Here is a 21,407-nt window from a genome sequence, read left to right on the forward strand (position 1 = left end):
TTAAGAAGCAATACGGCGATAGATGTGAGGTGTTATATACCGACACAGATTCTTTGTTGATGGAAATACAAACCGAGGATGTGTATAAAGATATGGCAGAAAAAATAGATATGTACGACACGAGCGATTACCCAAAAGATAATCCACTGCACAGCGTACTAAATAAAAAGGTGTAAGGTAAGATGAAGGATGAATGTGCTGGAACCCCTATAGCGGAGTATGTCGGATTAAGACCTAAGATGTATTCTATCAAGAAGTCCGATAATGGAGAGATAAGAAAAGCTAAGGGCGTTAAGAAGTATGTTGTAAAAAAGCATATCAAACACGAATAGTATAAAGAATCATTATTCAACGGTAGAACGTTCAAACACGAGATGAACTCTTTAAGAAGTTACAATCATAGGATATATGGATTAAGAATGAACAAGACATCATTATCCCCCTTAGATACAAAGAGATGGATTGATAATGATGGTGTAACTACCTATGCTTATGGTTATGGTGGTAATACCGTACCGTCGGGAACTATGAACAACTCTTCTCGTACAAATGCCCTACCCGGTCCATCTTGAAGATAATAAAGAATAGGCTCTCCTTCTTTCGTAACCAATCGACTAATGTTATACGTCTTAAGGGACCATATGGGATCGGTTGCGCGACGTATGCCTCCTTCGAGTTCACCTGCCTGGTATAAATATCTTACCCTTACTCTATCCGGAAGTTGCCTCTCCTCGGTGCTGAAGATTCGGAAGTCACGGATTTCATTTTAATAGCATCGGATGGTTTCTTCCCTATTAATCTCGTTACTTCATTATTCAGGGCTGATACAACGGCTGATAATCGTGTCACCCATTCGGTTGATCTCAATCGTTCCGATTTCATTTCGATCCCATACTGATAGCCAAACAAACGTTCCGCTAATGTCCGGTTAAATCTTTCGCGGATAGCTTGACTGCGGTGGGCCTCTCTTTAACCACTGACGATTTCGACATCGTGCTTTGTTAACAGTTTAGTTACCGATCCCATAAACTCGCGACCGGGATCTACTTGAAATAGCTTAGGCCATTTTAGCGGTCCGCGTTTATATATGCGACTCAGTGCATTAGCTACCTCTGTTGATTCTTTCGAGGTTAATGGCTCAGCCTCTTTGTATCGACTAGCCACATCCACTACGGTTAAAGCGTATTTATACGTTTTGCGTTTTACCTTATCGTGGGGAAGAAACAAGAGGTCAGCCTGATGAACTTCATTTGTCGTAAAAATATCAAACTTCTTCCTCGGTATATAACGCGGTGCCGGTAAATATATCTGCCACATCGCTTGTTTCTTTAACCAATCCTTGGCCACATCTTTAGATACCTTAGCCGCGGTGGCTAATTTTTTTATTGCTCCTACACCTTTCCAATATCCTCGTGGGCTATAGTAAATTTTATCCATTATTAATTAATATTGATGTTTCGTTTAATACAACTCATGACTATCATTGAATCGCATAATCATTTTGGCATAAAAAATGCCACCTGTAGTAGCAGTATAGGTATATAAATCCGGCTCCAGTGGAAGTGAGCCAGAACCATCATTACCTATAAAAATTTATATCATAGACTCCAGGTGGTGGTGAGCTAGAGTCAATTTAGCTGAATCTTATGACTATCGTTGAATCGCATAGTCATTTTGGCATAAAAAATCCCCCCTGTAGTAGCAGTATAGGTAATAAATCTGGCTCCAGTGGAAGTGGTCCAGAACCATCATTACCTATACTACTCCGTGTGTTTCTTTGAGGAAGTCAATTTACCTGAGAGATCACACCTTTCCAATTTAGATTAAGTTTTAGTTTTTGGAGAATTTGATGAAAAAAGAATCTTGACTGATGATCTAGCTGTTCCTCTTGGATTTAGGACAATTTAGGGGTTCAAAGAGCTCGTCAAATTTTTCTTTGGATAAGTCCTTGCAATACGTGCATCTAGACTTTGGTACACCTAGTGTGAGGATCTCCAATTTCATCAACTCCACACCCAGAGCAAACCCCCAATGACGACAGTGGTGCATTTTGACTAAGGATAGGGTTTGCCTCAAAACTAATTGGATAATTGGCAGTGAGGAAATTATTAAATTCGCATACAATTCATGTGTAACCTCGCTCTTGCTCTGTAAAATCTGAATATTGTTTACATTTGTATACTTATCCTGCATTACTTCTACATGCATTTACTGCTGTTTTCCAACAAAGACTAACTGTGTGGGATCCAGCTGCTGAAGAAAAGTTGTGCCACCTCATCTGGCCCAGACAGAGTATGTGCCAGAACATGCTCTCAATTGCAGGTCCAGGTCAATGAAGCGGAAGGTCAGGTTTAGCAGGGATGGAGAGTAGAGAGTAGCTTGGTTCCGGGGACACCACATATGGGAGTTGTCCGTGGATATTGTCAACTGTGGAGAGGTGACGAGATCTCAAGGATGTTGTTTCTCCTTGCCACTCCGTCATGACGATCTAGGCCGATTAGAGTCCGTAGAAGACGGAGGCTACAACCGATGCGCCATTCCCGTCGTGAAAGTGTCTCATTGCAGAACACAGGCGCTGTTAGCCCTGTCAAAGAGCCAGCTGGGAGCGCCGATATCGCTGTGAGCGCCGGAAGAGTGAGTGAGTGAGTGAGTGAGTGAGTGAGTGAGTGAGTGAGTGAGTTGGGTTGGGTTTAACGCCGCTTTTAACAGTATTCCAGTTATAATCGCAGTTTGTCAGCTTAATGTGGTAGGAAAGCCAGAAGTGAGGCAGGTCTCAGACGTTTACCACTTTGGTGAAACCCACGAGCACGGGTATGGTGCTGACAACCTAGAAACATAATTGGGGCAAACCGGGATTCGAACCCACAATCATAGGTTTCTGGCATGCCCAAGTGATGCAACTCTGCACAGCAAATCGCAGTGCCTTAGACGACTGGGCCACCCATGCCCCCTGAGCGCCGGAAGAGCCAAGGACACCGAACGTAGATGGCAGAGCAGACGTAGTAGCAGGTCCCATAAAGGGTGTCACCGTAACTCACTAACTGGGGCGAGATCATCAATAAAGGTGACCACAAGGGTGGTGTAGGAGACCGCAAGAAGGCGTCGATCTCAATGAGGGAGGGAGTCTCCAAGATGGTAGCCATCACAGCGTGTCGTCAGCACATTGAGTAAAACATTTCCTGGTTACTCGTATGTAAGAGTTGAAGGAGCATGGTGACAAGGGACTGCAATATTGGCACTGCACTGTGAAAGTACAGGGCATCGTACAATCAAGGCAGAGAGGGAGGGGGTCCCGACCAGATTTGTTCCCACGGCAATCAGTACAACAAGGCATTAATTCTGGAATTTAAGCAGATTCATATTGATGTGGCAAGCACACAACGGGAAACAGGAGGGCATAATGTAACTCAAAAACTTTTCTATTTTTAAAAGTGTATGCGAGAAAACAATTACACAAAAAGTAGTGAAAAGCAAAGCTTTAAAAACACACAGACATGAGGTAAAACAAAATTAATGAATTCAGTCAGCAAGACATGAAAGTATGTGGCCACAAGGTGAATTCAAAATGGCGGCTGGCACAACAATATGCCTGTAAATTACAGTGACTAGAGCCACAAACGAGCGATAAAACTATCAAATTTGTATGGGAAGACCACACAAGATACAAACCATAAACAGAAGATGACATATTCGCAAATGATGAATGTAGAAACATGCAATATAGCAAAATATAGACTTTATTTCCACAAGGGATACAACAGTACGTCCGTTCGTGGAGCTGACAAAGGAGTAACATGCTCTTATGTGAAGTCGTAGCTTCTGGGTCACATGACGACTGTGAGAGGGTGCTACCAGTTACTGGTTGGAACAACTTTTCTTTGGCAGATGGATCTCACAAAGTTTGCCTTTCTGTCAGAAAACAGCAGTAAATGCATTAAGGAGGAATACAGGATAAATTAAAAAATACAAGAATTTTGACACTTGTATCAGTATGACACACATGCTTGTATAAAATCTCTCTCTACAGTGGAGATTCTCACGATCCAACCAAAATGAGAAAGAAATGTTTTGTCTACTGACTTCACTACATTATTTAACTCCCAGAGGTTAAATAGCTGGACCCGAACCATTTGGACATTTGTTAAATTTCACAAGGGCAGTACTGTTACTCACACATATTAATGTTCGCCATGGACTCATGTTTTATGACAATGGTAGAAGTGCTACTTGTTTCTGTGGTGTAATCATTTGTAAACCAAGATGCAAATACTAATAGGTCGGCCAAATTACCATCACATTCTGGTATCTGATATCAAGATCATTGTCATCCAAGTAGGCACAATGATTTAAGAACATTTATCTAAGCTCATTTATCATGTTATGAAACTAATAAAGTGTATGAAATTGTAGCAAACCCTACAGGCTTTTAAATATTTGTGGCCAGCGTATTGACTTCCTCTGTGTCTGTGTCTGTCTGTGTCTGTCTGTGTGTATGTGTCTGCTTGTATTAGTCCGGACTTTTTATAGTGCTAGCTCACTGAGATACCATGCTGCAGTTTAACATGAATACCCTACTCAGGCACAGTATACTGACTATGTTTTATCCCCTGAATGCCGACTGACAGGCTGGGTAATAACTAGTACCATCTTTTAACATCTTTTGGTATGATGCTGCCATGGATCGAACCTCCGACCTTCCACTCTCCCGGCCAACGAACTACCACGAGACCATGGGGTGAACATCATTCACTAGTGTGATTTCCTGCCATTAACTTAAGACTGCCTGATCCATGGTAGACAATAGGATCAAAATGTTACCTACTTTTCGAGGCTTGTTGTAGCTGCACAGCCCTTCCCAGTCAAGTTGGCAGGGCTGGTGGCTAATGATGGTTTATGCTGCCACCACTGGCCAAAAGCTGTATATGCCCTGCAAGTCCAGCTGAAGTCCTTTAGACAGAATGTTGTAAGTGTGTTGTAGGATTTCCATTGACAACAGGCTACGATCTGCTCCACGGACGTGGGCTTCCATGAGGCTAGACTCGTAGATAAGGCCCTAATCTCAGGGCCTGTAAAGGTTCAGAACACAGGAGTAACCAATCTGTTGTCAGTAATTGTCTGAGATGGTCATCTTAAGCCAACCTACTGCCGTTGCTTTAGATATGTCCTTATCAGACGCTGGCTTGCAGGATATGAAAAGACATTTCCTATGCCTCAGGTAGAAGTTCTTCCATAAAAAGCAGAAATAGTCCTGGGAACCACTGGTGCTATGAGATGATACCATCTGACTCCTCGATCTTCTGGATCACTCTGTCTACGAGAGACCAAGGAGGGAAGACGTAAGAAAATATCCAAGACCAGTCCGTGGAAAACATGTCCACTGGGGATCCGGTACCAGGCTGAAGAATACTGGAAGCTTGCTGCTTAAACATATGCTGAACAAGTTCAGGTGAGGTGTATTCAACACCAATGTTAATATTGTTGCCAAGTGAAACATTTCTAGGAGAAACTACTCTGTAGCTACCACTCTCCCAAGGCGAGATAAGCTGTCTGTCAACATATTGAGTCTCCCCGGGCGCCAGCCCTGCAGTGAATTGAGTCGACCAAGCTGAATAAAAGTGAAATCTTGTGCATCAATCCAGTCGACTTAGTTTTTCCCTGTCTCTGAATGTACACCACCACTGTCATTTTGTCCGTGGCTACCAGGTCAGATGATTGGAATAAATGGAGTTACAAGCCTTGAATGGATGATAGATCACTCGCTTCTCGAGAGTTTATGTGAAGATGCACTTCATGAGGCTCCCACAGTCCCCAGTCGTAAGACTGTCCATATGCATACCCCATCCTGAGTTGGAAGTGTTCATGAACAGATGGCATGTCCACCACAGAAGACGGTCCTGGAGGTAATAGTATGTCCAGCTTCCCTGACTGTACAGGATGGAGGTGAAGCATTCCAAATAGGTCATGTGCTCACAGCTGATAGACCGATCTTCCACTTTAGTGACCATCTGCAGCTTCTTGAGATTTATGACCCTCTGGTTGACAAATGAGACCTCTGAAGTACGAATCTGACGATAATATACACAATCTCCTGTGCTGATTTGAACTCTGATTTGGTTGGGTGAACCAGGAAGCCAAGGTGAGAAGATAGTTGAGTCTGAGTGAGTGAGTGAGTGAGTGAGTGAGTGAGTGAGTATGGTTTTACGCAGCTTTTAGCAATATTCCAGCAATATTACTGCGGGGGACACCAGAAATGGGCTTCACACATTGTACCCATGTCGGGAATCGAACCCGGTTCTTCGGCGTGACGAGCGAACACTTTAACCACTGGGCTACCCGACCGCCCCAGTTGAGTCAGAAAGATGGTAACAAATCTGGTCCCTATCTTGGTCAGCCAACAGATGTATCCGTGGAGACGCACTAGGTGGATGTGGAAAGCTAATAATCAATCCTGTTCTCCAAGTGAACAGCCAAGACATGATTGATATCCCCAAGTAAGTACTAGGAACTAGGAACTAGGAATTGAAGATATTTCCTTCATCAAGGGTGAATAGGCACATGTACACTACTGCCTAGAAGTTCATTCCCCTTACACGCATGGGCAACGCGTTACGCAACCAGTGTGCACCCCGTTCGTCACTCGTGTGCAACGCGTGACACACACATTAGAGGGGGAACAAACTTTTGACCAAAGGAGGACCCGTCTTAAGCTGAACCTGGAGGTAGTAACAAGGAGAGAAAATTTTGTTATCCTGACGAAAAATGATAATACACATGTATTTGCTAATGTCTCCTTTCTTTATGTGATTTTGTGGGAATAACATGAATACTGTTGTGATTAAATAGATCTGTCTTGTTTTATACGACCATTCCTTCTAAATCCGATGGTGTTAAGAGAATACATGGTCCTGGAACATGTTATTGCCATTGAAATGCTTTTATTGTGATTTGACATTAACTGTCTGTAGTACGACTTTCAATGATAATATGTATGAGGTTTGGCGGCGCATTGTTTTTATTGGACCCTAATTACTTTATGATGACTTGGACTCTTTATCTCAGCTCTGGAAAAGAGCAGCATGTAATTAATGAGGGTGGGTTATATCATTGAGGATACATTTGAGGGAGAGAATACTAATTACCGTACTACAGGAAGAGACCTGTAGACGTAAGCGCTTGGTTGTGTTTTAGCTGGCCGTTCGATAATGGCCGCCAGGAGAAGTAAACAGTGAGCTTTGACTGCGTCATCTAAAATAAATAATAACATACAGCAGTGTTATTTTCACGGGTCTGTTGAATAAACTCCCAGCGCTACTGTCAATGTATCTTCTACTTGATCCTTGATACATCATTTTGGCATTCACAATATATAGTATTTCAACGTACAAAGGAGCACTGATCTAAAGCAATTCCGCGGGAGTAGTTGTTGCCTGTGCATTACTGTATTTTCCTAGTGAGTACCCGGATGATATAGCAGAAATCTAGACTTGTTCGCGACCTGTGCTCGCCATTCGTAAGCGCATTTTTATTGATAGTAGGACGTATGGTCACATTGATCAACAAAAATGAAATACAGTTTTGGAAATGTAGGTATATTTGTGGGGAGCATCGGTAATTGTGCGATCTTCGTGTACATTATTTTGACTTGCAACACAAAGTAAATATTTCATCTGAACATTGCTTATTTTACCGTGTGTACATGTTTACACTCAAAATGTAAACAGATTTCACTAAAGAAATTTATTAAATGCCTAAATATTCAGTTATTTTACAAATTAACTGAAACATATGTCCATCTTTATTAATATGATAACGAATTCCAAATATTTGTATATGTTTAATATCATCACCAAGTACAGTTCTGTATTGTTTGGCTTCTTTTCTTAGCATAATTAATATATTGTGATGTGTTTAAGCTCTTCTGATCGTCTTTATCATTTTTAGTCAGTCGGTTAAATAAATGGACAGATTATTCAGTCAATTTGTAAAATGATTGAAATATTTAGATATTTAATAAATTGCCTGAGTGAATCATATTTTACACATTGACTGTAACATATACACGCTTACAAAAGAAAATACTTGTGAAAACAACGTCTATCGCGCATCGAAAAACTTCCCAACCAAACGGAAAGGAACAAGAATGATTCTGTTCAAAGCTGCAGCGAATGAATGAAAACAAAATGCAAATATCATTTTTACAACCTACCAAAGTTATAATGTATCCGGGAATATCAACATAAAGGAACAATATCCATTGCGTATGCAGCTGTACAAAAATACTTATTCAATGTCAAATGTCTCTGTGAGAATCAAATACTTTAATAATAATTATTTGGAAACAATATTTGGAATATATATGAAATATTTTAAAATATTGAAATATATCGTTTTTAAACGTTATTTAAATGTATCGGATATTATAACCCGTGTTCGTTTCTTAACTGATCACTTAGTTTGTTTCAGTTGTTTCAAATAGGTGCCAAGTCAGCTGAGAAAGCCCACGTGACAACTATATTTATAATGTCCACGGTTCTTAAAAACATCCATTGAGTTCGATAACAATGAAACAACCAGTCAGTGTATTATTGGTTACCCTTTGAACAAAGTATGTTGTTTTTACATCTGTACTTCACGCCATGATATGAGTGTGTTCCCTAGGTTTAGTAAACCTACCTTCACATGTAAACACTTACTTTTGACATATCCACTGTGCAAGATAACAGTAATTAATCAATCAACGTATTTCCTGTTGATCCTTTGATGTCTGGGAATGATCCGTTGATTTACAAAAAAAGTAAAGCAACTGATCATACATCTCTTGCTGGCCTGCCACGTGCATATTACATAACTCACATTCCACCTCACTTCAAACCTGGATTTAGATTGAATAATTACACCAGGTACAAGAAAGACCAAATTGGAACCTTCATCGGGTAATCTGAGTGGTGCTACAACTAAGTATACATGTTATAAATTCATTAACTGAGCAGCAAGTGAATTACGACAAATACACAAGTGTAGGGTTATACCAGAAAATGTGGATGACAACAAGGGAGTAGTAATTATATCATCCACGCAATCCGAAATCCGCAAATGCTTTCACTCAGGGATACTTTTTTTATTATTAAACTGTAACCATCAGGGGTATTTCCATAGAACGACATCCGATGAGCTTTCGCCGTTATTTGTCTGTTTGTTTAGGCTGAAGAAATTAATTACCATGCGCCCTTTGTCGAAATCTTCATAGATCACGGGTAACCAATCAGTTTTCAAAAATGCGTAAGTTTATTCAGCTGTCCTTGCAGACTGGTAGCCCAGTCTCTTGTCATGCTCGGTTGCGTTAGCGAGCAAGTGACTCACGGCAGCTAGTAAGCCCAAGCGGAAATCCAAATGTCGTATTACCTGAAGAATCAACCTTCATTTGAGAAATACCTACTGCTCTCAAAATCAATATTTCTCCCAATACTAAAAGTCAGAACTTCTAACCAAGGATTACCAGTTGAAACTGGTCGATGGCTGAACATTCCCAGGGAAGATAGCCAGTGTCCACTCTGTGATTCTATCGCTGTGGGAGATGAATTGCATTATTTATGCCGATGTGAAGCCTTCACATCGGCGATATGAACTCTTAAATAAGCAATATCTTAGTTTGCAAACATTTAAGAAAATTATGACCACTAACAGTGTAAGAGATCTAAAAGGCCTATCTAAATTCCTTAACAATGTGTACAATACAATTGGTAAATTGTATTAGTATCCACGTATCCTATTTTTATTATTTTTGTTAAATTGTACATAATACAAATTGTAGATAATTGTATGTCATGTTTTTCTAAGAATAAATGAGTTTGAGTTTGAGCCCGACACCCAAGAAGAAGCCAGAGATTTGTGCCCCTTTTTGAATAGTTTACAATCATGTGTTTTAGGGTTAGCTGTGTTGGCTTAAACATATTTTTATTTCAAAAGAAATCTGGATCGGTAAACAAGCAAATCTTGCTTATGTAAATACTTCTCCAGGTAACAACTTAACAACAGCTGGATATATATAAGAGAGTGCTGAACATAAACATACAAAATGCACAAATGAAATACACAAAGCCAATACACTGAAGCAAGTGGTGTCTGTGAAATAAGGTAATGCAGTTTTCCTTTACTACATGCATAAACTTAAGCTTCTCAAACCTTTTGCTTTTGACAATGATGTCGTGAACTGATTTAAGAAGAGTCATGTTTGTAGAACTGCTTCACTACTGCAATGTAATATCATTTTTAGACCATACCCATGTGTGTAGAAATACACAGTGTTTCTGATATTATCGTATTTTTGGACAGGTATAGAAAAAGTGAATTGCATCTTCAAGGTGATATCCACAAGTGCAGTCTGGTATGTCTGATACATGTCGTCTAAACTTATCAACGTTTAAGTCACTGCAGCCGAGCCTAAGGCGACAGAGGACAATTTGGCATGATCTTTGAAAATATTTGAAGTCAAAATTATTAATAATTGCATCAGAACGATTAATTAATGATTTGATTTCTTTTAATGAGCGAGCATTAGTTACTTCATCGGATAGAGGGTTCCGCAGGTTGATCATATCCAGAAGAAATGATTAAGCATAGGTCTGTGTTCTGCATTTGATTGTTTGTATGTTGAATCTATTTCTAAGGTTATATTTGCTGTTATCAGAGAATTGAATATACGCTTTTCAAATATTTTGGCTAAGCAACTTGTGAATGCTACAGGTCTATAATTTGAGCATTCATGTTCATCGCTGACACTGACACCGCATCAGCCCGGCAGTGGACTTGACACAGTTATTTGCGCACTGATTATATAACTCCTACAGTCAGGGTGGGGTGGTTGTTCAAAGCGAAACAGTCGACCCCGTCTGTTATCTAATAAATGCTGTGCGGTGTCTTTGATATTGCCTCCAACCATACACCTAATAGTAGTAAACGACGATCAGGATGGCCTGGAAATAAACACAATTCTGTCTTGTTGACAAGGAACCAAATCACCTGTCAAGCATTTTTGTTATGTATGTGTACCCAGTGTATCCACAATTAACTAGAATGCTTCATATCCACAAATATATATAGAAAATAGATACCGGTATTTGCCCACAGCAAATATTCATTTGCTTAATTGCATCAGTGTGATTTATCAAAACATGTACAATGCTTTCTTACGCTTGGTGAGCCAGACTGAAATTGAACGTCAGCAGGGATAAAAGAGGTCATACCAAAGAACTTTAATTACTAGTCGAAAAGTCAGACATTCCGATCAACCACTACAAGGCCCACCCGGATCTCCAGGCTGACCAGGTCAACACCCCAAAGGAACAGCTCTACGCCAAACAAGGAGTCCCTTTCGTCATGGTGCACAAGAAGGGGGGACAGGACACCGAGTACGACATCACAAACTACACAGATTTGTACCACTTATTCCAGAGAAGTGGCGTATCGACCTCAAACCACTTCGTCGCCAATACCGCTGCCCTCCTTGCCAAGAGTCTCTACCAGAATCCTGACCCCCAGGAAGAGAAGCTGACCAAGAGACTACCACAAGGATACCGCCGCTAGACTTCTAGCCACACACGCTCGCCAGCCGACACCGTGCCTTCCCACGCTTGACCCCCCACGCTTCACCCCCCACACCCACACCCACACCCACACCCAGGCCCAAACTTTTCCATATTATTGAATATTCTTTTATCACCCACTCCCACCCAGCCAAACCCCTAGCCCCTTAACTTTATTAGAATAGGCTGTAAACTTATATTTGGGGGGGGGGTTGCACGCTTTTTTACCCCAATAGTATAAGTGCTTCCCCGTGCGCGAGATACGCTTAAGTCGGAAAGCGCACGTTAAATCTCCGAGGTACCTACCTACCAGAACTTTATTTGCTGTTCTGGTCATACATAAATATATGTAAGTTACGTACATGGGGATGCCAGATTATTTACAGCTTACAGCAATATAGTGCAAATATTATGTTCAATAAAAGAAAACGTTGATAGATCTATAACACACTTTTTGTACTATTAAACAAACTGTGGACTTTTAAGACATTTTCGCTTATTGTAATAACATCTAGCTAACAAATCATGTCTATCTCTGAAATCCCCAAGCATAGTTGCTGTCAAACCTAAAAAACATATTCAGGGAGGTCAGTTTTGACTTGCCAAGCACCATAAGAAGAGTTTATTTTTAAACTGTCAAAAGCGATTGTCCTTTCAATACTAGTATATGGCTGGAAGCTGTCTCTCGGACTGTTATGAGTTATGATGTATTTTATGATATTACTGGGGAATGTTCAAATTAGTTACTGTCATTTAATCCAACGTTCTAACTGTCAACTGTCTCAACAGGACCATAGGTTTGGTTATATATCTCCTCCCTGTCTTAAGTTGTTAATCGGTAACTGCAGTCCAAATGTATCAACTTATTCATCTATTGTTGCAAACTTGACTGATTTAAAAATATCTAATTGATCATGAACTACTCAGTCAGTCAAGCACCTGTATAAGAAATGTAAAACCATCCATGTTTCATGTAGTCCCCAAATCAGGTAATTATTTTTTCGCAATATCACTGAAAAATGCTGATGTAACATGACATATAAATTTACTCACAGACAATATATTTTTCGTGAGAGTGAAGCACAATTTTATTAAAGTATTATTAACAATTTCATAAACTATAATAATATTAATATTAAAATTCATCATCACTTGCCAAGTTTATGAAAATGTCACCAGTTGGGAGATGTCACAGATAAAAAAGGGTTCGAACTAAGTTTGATCGTCTTTGACACTGAGGTTTATCCCCACTTTGCCAGCAAACTGCAGCAGATTAACAGTGAGTGAGCATCGTTACTATGTTTATACAAGAAAAGATGTCATGCCAAAAACGCTCACAGTAGTTAGTGAGTAAACTCACGACCTGTCATGACCTGGTTGAGTGACTTCCTCCAATCAACGTGAAAGGATTACCCACAGAGAAAGAAAGGATTAAAGTCACCCACAAATCTTATCCTAACCCCTCTCATCAAAACTTAATAAACCAAAATATCAGCCCCAAAAACCAAGCTCTAGCTCGTAAACACCCCTTACTTACTCCAATATCCCAAAGAATAACAAACTACCTAAATGAACACCAAATTAAAAATCTTAAACAAAACTGCAAACAATCAAATATCTTCACCCCTAAACTTAAAATACCCAAAATAGACACAACACTAGCTAGCCAAATAAATAAACAAACCGACCCAAACATAACTAAAACCACCACACTAGCATACATACACGAAAATTGGCCAAATTGGTGTCACATTTACACGGACTGATCTTCAGATCCGACCTCCAAACACACAGGTTTCGGAGTCCATACCACACAACCAACTAAAACAACACAATCCTTTCGACTCCCAAACAACCAATCAATATTCACGGCAGAACTAATGAGCATGGCCTCAGCCCTCCATAATCAAGAATCCAAAAACCACAAAAAAATCCTAATACTTACTGACTCTCAAAGTGGACTGCAAGCCCTCCAAAAGAAAAATACCAAAAAACCGACCTAAATTAATAAATCTAATACTTAAAAGCTCCGACGACCTAAGGCAGGCAAACAAATAACCTTCTTGTGGATACCCACCCACGTAGGAATATACGGTAATGAAAACGCCGATAAGGCAGCTAAACTATCCCTCAAAATCCCAGAAATAAGCTTAAACTTACCCATCTCAAAATCAGAAATTAAAAGCGTAAATAAGCAAAAAATCACCAAAAAATGGCATAGTCTATATCTAAACTCAAATAGCCAAATAAAAAAAGTACTCAGCAAACCACTAACCAGACCAAAAATTCTCCATCCGTAAAAAAAAATCGACAGAGTAATCACTAAACTCCAAACAGGACACACCAACCTAAATAACCACCTAAAAAATTTAAAAAAACACACTACAGGTAACTGCCCACACTGCAAACAACTAGAAACCCCAGAACACGCACTCATCCACTGCACACACTACCTAACACATCGAACCGCATTACAAACCACCCTCAATCTAAACAAGGCTCTCACTCTAGAAGCAATACTAAACCCACAAAATAAACTAGAAAACTTCAAAAAATCAAAACGTAACTAATAAAACGTAACTAATAAAACGCATCTAAAAACACTATAATCTACCAAACCAAAATCACATAAACAAACAAACATCCACCATACCCAGCTCCCTTAGTTCTCCTCCCCAATCCCATCGGCATCTATTCCAAATCTCGAAATTCCCAAATTCTATATAAGCAACCCCTAAAGCCCCCTCTTGGGTTGCACACACCACTTTCGCCCCTTTCGACAACACATTAAATGGCCTGGCTGGGCCCGTGTGCGAAATACACATCAGTCGGAAAGCGCACGTTAAATCTCCAAAGTAAGTAAGTAAGTTATCCTAACGTAGTACTCCAACTTCTAAATGCCTCTCAAAGGATTAAAATCCTAAAGATATCCTATCTACGTGGTATAGGTACTCACAACCTCTAATCATAAACAGTTACGTTTGGTATCCCCAGCAATACTCACTATGGTCATTGGGCAAATGTAAAAATCACAAACCCTAACGAAAATTCTGTCTACATGGTCACACCAGGTGATTGTGAAGATCTCAAATTCTGTCAACAGTCAGACAGCATGGCTGTTCATATTCATTTCCAACATCCTCTTATAATTAGTATAAAAGTGTCCCACACAAAACTTTCTTTTATTTATTCTTTCAAAATACAAAACAGAAAGTGGGGTGTGGGGAAATGGGACATATTCCTACGTGAAATAATGAGGCATTAGTAGTGGTGACGGCTATATCATAATTGTACTGTCTAAAGCATAAATTTGGCGAACGAAAAACGTTATATTTGCAATCAAGTAGAATGACTCATGTGGGCAAAATGAATATGTTCGCAATCCACAAACAATCATTTTATTAATGGCGAACATTTACCAACCCGCGACAATCGTGTCAACACGGGGGTTCCCCTAGCAATAAACTCGCATCTAAATTCACTACTGTTCTACTGTCGGCTAGCCACAATGGCTAGACTGGACCCTAGTGGAATGGTTCATGCCATAAAAGTCTAGCAACCGAACACTAATTAAGACGGGCCGACCTTGTAATTATGGTCTGGTGAACACAGCTCAATGGCTGCTCATTAACTCAAATTTCACATCTCACTGTTTTGTATTATCTCACTATTCATTTGATAAATTTGTCAACTTCAACTGGAACCCGGTCCCGTGTTATACGCGTGTGCAATGAGTGACCCACGCGTGTGCAAGGGGTTGCACACGCGCTGCACACCCGTTGCACACCCGTGTCCAACGGGTGCTCAACCTGTGTGCAACCCGTTGAGAACGCGTGTTAGGGGAATGAAATTCTAGGCAGTAGTGTAGGTACACATCCTGAAATCGATGCTGATCATGCAATCCCCATCTCTGAGCAAAGTGCTCAATCTGAAACTTAAGTGGTCTTACAAGATACTCCTTGTTGAGAACTTTCAGATCTATTATCATCGCCAGAGGATCACCAGACACCTTGAAGTGCCCACACGTAGAGCAGGCAGGTTGGTCAACACAACACTACCACTTAGCGCAACAACCACCACTCTAAAAAACAAGCAAGTGAGGAATGATCTCGTTAACTAAACGCAATTTGGCAATCTAACCTGTAATACAATGTCACATATGACAAACAAAGCACCATGTGCAGCCTCAGAAATAATTTTCACTCTTGTCATATGGCAGTGTAAATTTGTGTTATCAGTGATTGTATTGCATGTTTTTTGTTGAGATTCAATAGAAGTTCATTGCATTACACTTGGACAATGATTAGTTGTCAGGAATGTAGTACTATTTAAAGTAAGCAGTGGTGAGGAAGTTATAAATATTTAGATGCTTGAATTTTCTGTAAACTTCCGAAATAGCATGGACGGATGTTAAAGCGTTATAGAAACATGTGGAATATTCTGTGATGATCAAAGGGGCATTGGACTGGTCTGGCAAAGTGTGGCAACTGCTGGAAGCTCGTTAGACTAAACAATTGGATCGGCGTGTGCCTGTCTCATATATCACATGACATTACATCAAGACCAGCTTTTGGTTGAAGATCACTTATGACTCCAGGTTTTCGAGCCAAGGTCTATCTCAGAAGCTTGACCACTGTTTGGGCTTTTTCCAGCTATTGACAGAAGCACACAGCAGAAAGAAGTGAGGTTTTTCCGCCTGGCACATGCGCAAGAGAAAGGAAGAGAGCTTGAAGGGAGATATTATTAGTAACACAACTAATTATCAATAGTTGACAGTGAAGAGGAGTTGTCAAAACTCAAAAGATGTTATGGCATGAAAAAACCCAAAATAAGAGAATTATGGCACTTATGTAATAGAGGTTTTGCATTCTCCAGAATATATATATACAATAAAGAATGTGTAAATAAAACGTTCAAAAATCAACTTACAACATCAAATGTGTCCCACGAAAGATAGTCATAGCTGCTTATTCGTTTTGGTTTGTTTTGTACTCTTTCAGTTGTCCTTTTCTTCTTTTTCCTCAGTTTTTTCTGATCTAATGTATTGCGGACAGGTGGAAGTTGCTGAAAAAATAATTGTAGGATGTCACTTTGAAGAAGAAAAAAGACCTTGCTTGAAAAGTAAAAATATTCACTTCCATGGCAACCGCTTGAGCAATCATCATGATTAGAGTATTTTCCAGTCACCATTGTGCAGATTATTTTTCAGTCACCAAAGGCATTGTAATCAAGGTTTTTTCAAATGGATGAATCAGCGGTCAGTTCAATCAAGAACACAAAGTCATCCACACCCCCCTCTCTTCAGATCTCCAATTGGACAACAAAATAATCTATTACAAATTTACAAATGAATGAATGATCGTGACTTATCCTGTTCATCAAATAAAATAAAATAAGACATTGAGTATATTCAGGTTTTTTGGGGGGAAGTAGTAAGGACTAAGAATTGCCAAAATATCTCAGAAGTGTATGAATAAAGAGGTCTTGGAAGGCAGTTATCCATCTCATATCACAAACGCAGTGGGGTAAATGATTTGACAAAGTAGCATATCCCATGGCATAAACTTCATAAACCTCCCATGGAAGCAGCAGAAGGGAACTGAGTCCATTTTCGCAATGAGCGTACTTTAAAATAAGCATGAAAGTTCAGGGGTTCCTCTCATAATCCTAAGGTTAAAATCTTAGAGGTTCCCAGATTCAAAAACTACTACAGCAAAACTACAGGCAATGTTCATTTCATCCCATAAGAGTCATTTCAAATTTTCATTTCAAAATGTCAAATACTTCTGTTATCATCTTAACCCATTGGATGCCGAGTTATTTCTCTGATGCACATTTTCATTAGATCAGAAAAGTAAATGTTGTGCGAGTATAGTGTAAGAATAGTGCTTGTGTGGTACTGGGTCTACCTCCGACTATAAAATTATGCAGTGATGTAGAATAGAAAATGTCCTATCTGATAGTATACTTTTAACTGGAAATAAATTAAACCGAATTAAAAAACAACACTTCCAATTTTAGTCCGAAAATTTGTAATGTGTACAAAACCAGCAAATTTCTCCACTTCTTTTTGCACAGCGATAAAAGCACTGCGCAACACCTTTTTTATTTATCAGCTTACAGAAACTGGGTGCAAATAAAATACTGTCTAATACTGTATTAGTTCCCAGTTATAATCCTTTTAGCCCCATGAATTAACTTGAAACCAAAATATAACATATATATTAATATTAAATATATTGAAAATAAAAGTACTTTCATGAACTAGCACTTGATATAAAATGCATCGCCACAAATATTCAAAACTCTCTAACATTGCTGGGCTTATTCAGTGACATTGCGTGTAGAGATGATAGATCACTGAGAGGAGCTTATGCATACACGATGACCCCTGACGTCACACGCCACTGTTCCGTGGGTGTGACTACTACAAATTACGTTATAGGGTATTGTGACGTGTTTGAAAAGTTTGTGGTACTGTATTCTAAAGGTAGGCATCTAAGTGCACTATAAACACATTAGTTAACAGTTTCCAGAACAACAACATGGATCACAGCTCTGTATTTATGCCAAGTAAACAAACTGTTGAAAAACAGACACTTGTGACATATACTTGAACCCTGTGGTACCGCTGCATTCATCGTATTGTGGCATTTGTGATTTCTGGTAGTTCGTGCGGGACACGCCTCTTAGCAGCTATTTATTATTGAAAATCAGTAACCAGGGAACGCTCGCTTCGTAAACAATTTCAATTTCCTCGGAATGTTCCGTCTGCTGTAAGTAGGGAGTTATTAACGCGTTGATATCTACTTCTGGCATCTTTTTGAAATTCCCTGACCCCCATATATCAATGGACAACAATATAACCCGCAGTTTCCCAAAGTAAACTTTCTCTATTGACCTGAACTAGATCATCTGCATATTCACGGCGACTTATAAGGTTACGGAAGTACGTAGTCCTCACATTTTTTCCCGCTCTGTGGCCAGAAAGTATTAGGAGATCATAAGGGCCATAATTCCATACTTAGAAATACAGTCTTTATTAGTAGCCAAATGATAAAATACATACTTTTGGCATACCAGGGGAGCTTTTTAGATATTTATTGTTAAAGGGGCACTGATCTAAAGCAATTCCCTGGGACTGGTGGTTGCCTTTGTTATTGTTTTTCCCCCGTGAGTACCCAGATGATACGCAACGCAACTGAGCGTGACAAGAGATTGGGCTACCGTCTGCAAGGACAGCTGAATAAACTTGGAGGCAATTTTTGTTTACTCATTTTTGAACAATGATTGGTTAACTGTGATCTATAAAGATTTCGACAAAGGGCGCATGTTAATTAATTTCTTCAGTCTAAACAAACAGACAAAAAGAAGCTCATCGGATGTCGTCATTTAGAAATAGTTATATGATTGTTATAGTTTAATAATAAAAGAGTATCCATGCAGTGAAAGCATTTTTGGATTCTGTCGATAATAGATTACTACTCCCTTGTTGTCATCCTAGTTTTCTGGTATAACCCTACACTTGTGTGTATTTGTCATCATTCATTTGATGCTCAGTTAATGAGTTTATTACAGGTATAATTAGTGGTAGCACGGCTCAAAATACCTGACAAAGGTTCCCATTTGGCATTTATTGTGTCTGGGGTAATTATTCAATCCAAATCCAGGTTTCAAGTGAGATGAGATGTGTGTTATGTAATATGCACGTGGCAGCCCAGCAGGAGATGAATGATCAGTTGATTTACTTTTTTGTAAATCAACGGAACGTTCCTTGTCATCAGAGGATTAACAGAAAATACATTGATTGATTAATCACTGTTATCTTGCACAGTGGATATGTCAAAAGTGAGTGTTTACATGTCTAGGTTTACTAAAACAAAGGGAATACACTCATATCATAGCATGAAGTGCCAATGTAAAAACAACATACTTTGTTCAAAGGGTTAACTGATAATACATTAATTGATTGCTCATTGTTATCTAACTCAATGGATTTTTTTAGGAACCTAGGACGTTATGAAAATAGTTGTCACATGGGCTTTCTTAGCCGACCTTTGAGACTTGACACCTATGTGAAACACTTGAAACAATCTAAGTGATCAGTTGAGAAACGAACACGGGTTATAATATCCCAAAACGATATATATTTTTTAAAATATTTGATTGTTACAGAGACACATGACATCGAATAAGTTTCTTTGTACATCTGCAAAACTGTATTTCATTTTTTTATCAATGTGACCATACGCCCTTATACTATCAATAAAAGTGACAAATGCGCTTAAGAATTGCGCAGCACAGGTCGCGAACTAGTCTAGGTTTCTGCTATATCATCCGGGTACTCATGGGGAAAAAACAATAACAAAGGCAACTACCAGTCGCCGGGAATTGCTTTAGATCAGTGCCCCTTTAACCTTTAAAATTTATCCAATCTTTTGACAAATTACTGTCATCCAATTTTTTAAACAGAAATCTTAAAATACCATTTCTGATATTTTGTTGTTGATTTTCAAAATGCATTTTTCTTACTTTTCGGTAAATATGTACATTGAATACCTATTACTGATAACACATTCAGAGTATTACTTGTGTTGTCTTTGCCCTTTCTGGGACAAATGACTGAAGTCTGGCATCATCAAAAGTAGTGGTTGGTGCAAATATGTCCTGTTTTTGTCCAATTCGGACCTCCAAACACAACTTTTCACTGTACGGGTTCTCTCCCTCGTCAAACTGAACGTGAGGCCCGGCTTTTACTCGGCGCTACTAATGTGAATAATGAACTTTTAGCAGTAAAATATGCACAGTTTGGAGCCCAATGTTTGATAAAATAAATGACATCTGATATAGAGACCACGAATAATCATAAAAGTTAGTGAGTGCATTTGGTTCCGTTTAGCGAACATAACAAGTACCGCGATACCCCGAGGTTGCAGGCTAAATCGTGTCCTGTGTCCCAATATACTTTGAAATAGTCATGGTGTCGCGTGTTGCCATTACCAGCCTCAAACAAATAAGGTAGATTCTGCATGTGTACCAAAATATACGTTCACGACAGACAGGTAAAATAATTACAGCTTCAATGACTGGTCCCTCCATCTTCAAATTAGTGTCTTTCTTTCGCATACGTGTTTCCCAGTTTTGCATATCTGACAAAAACTCCTCAACATCATGTTGATTTTCTCGTAGTTGATGCTGCAAATCAACCATTTTCTCTTCGTGCTTCGTGATTGGCATACTTTTCAATCATTCACATATACTGGCCCTGCTTGACAACAAAAAGTGCAGTGACGACTGCCAGGTCTTGTCGAAACACAGTTCACATGTGCGCCGCCATCTTGGCCGTCACGTGACCTAGGCTGGCAACCACGGAGAGACGGGACCCAGCTTGAGCGTCTGTTTGGACAAACTATACACAAAGAAAAAAGTTAAGCACACCCTAATATATACTAGCCACATAAAGAAACTGTGCACGGAGAAAATATAGATGTAAGGGCACACCGTCCATATATGAAAGATAGGTTTGAACACAGCAATTATTGGAGACATTCAAACGCTCATGCTCGTGCCATGCGATATGACGTCATTGATGGGGGCCTATGGACGTGCAATGTGTTACTGCACGTGCCTCCTGTGCAGCTGTACACAGCATGTGCAACTCAAAATTCGCTGTCACTTTGGAAAGCATGATCTGTGGTCATTCAAAAATTCAAAACTTCTCAGGCGCAGACACAAGCATATCACAAGCAAATCATGCCAAGATTGACAGTTGCACAGCGTCATGAAGCAATTGGAATGATCCGAGCGGGAATGAGGCAACAACAG

General features: G+C 39.6%; 1 protein-coding gene across 3 annotated transcripts in view; it reads right to left on the minus strand.

The window, feature by feature from the left end:
- LOC124146385 (RNA polymerase II-associated protein 3-like) overlaps positions 1 to 20,956 on the minus strand; it is a 399,479-nt gene extending 378,523 nt beyond the window's left edge. For 2 of the 3 annotated variants that reach the window (XR_006862665.2, XM_048401498.1), the window contains exons 1-2: positions 20,658 to 20,956; positions 16,512 to 16,646 (exon numbers count right to left, since the gene is read on the minus strand). Coding sequence is in view for 2 of the 3 variants with exons in the window: in XM_048401498.1 (XP_048257455.1) it covers positions 16,512 to 16,646; positions 20,658 to 20,819 (297 nt within the window). In the remaining variant the exon portion in view is untranslated. The remainder of the gene's footprint in view (positions 1 to 16,511; positions 16,647 to 20,657) is intronic. The other variant, XM_046516655.2, reaches the window with a different exon arrangement.
- Positions 20,957 to 21,407: the final 451 nt, after the last annotated feature.

The sequence above is a fragment of the Haliotis rufescens genome, unplaced genomic scaffold (genome assembly GCF_023055435.1).
Source record: "Haliotis rufescens isolate VD_foot unplaced genomic scaffold, xgHalRufe1.0.p SCAF_22, whole genome shotgun sequence".
Classification (NCBI taxonomy): domain Eukaryota; kingdom Metazoa; phylum Mollusca; class Gastropoda; order Lepetellida; family Haliotidae; genus Haliotis; species Haliotis rufescens.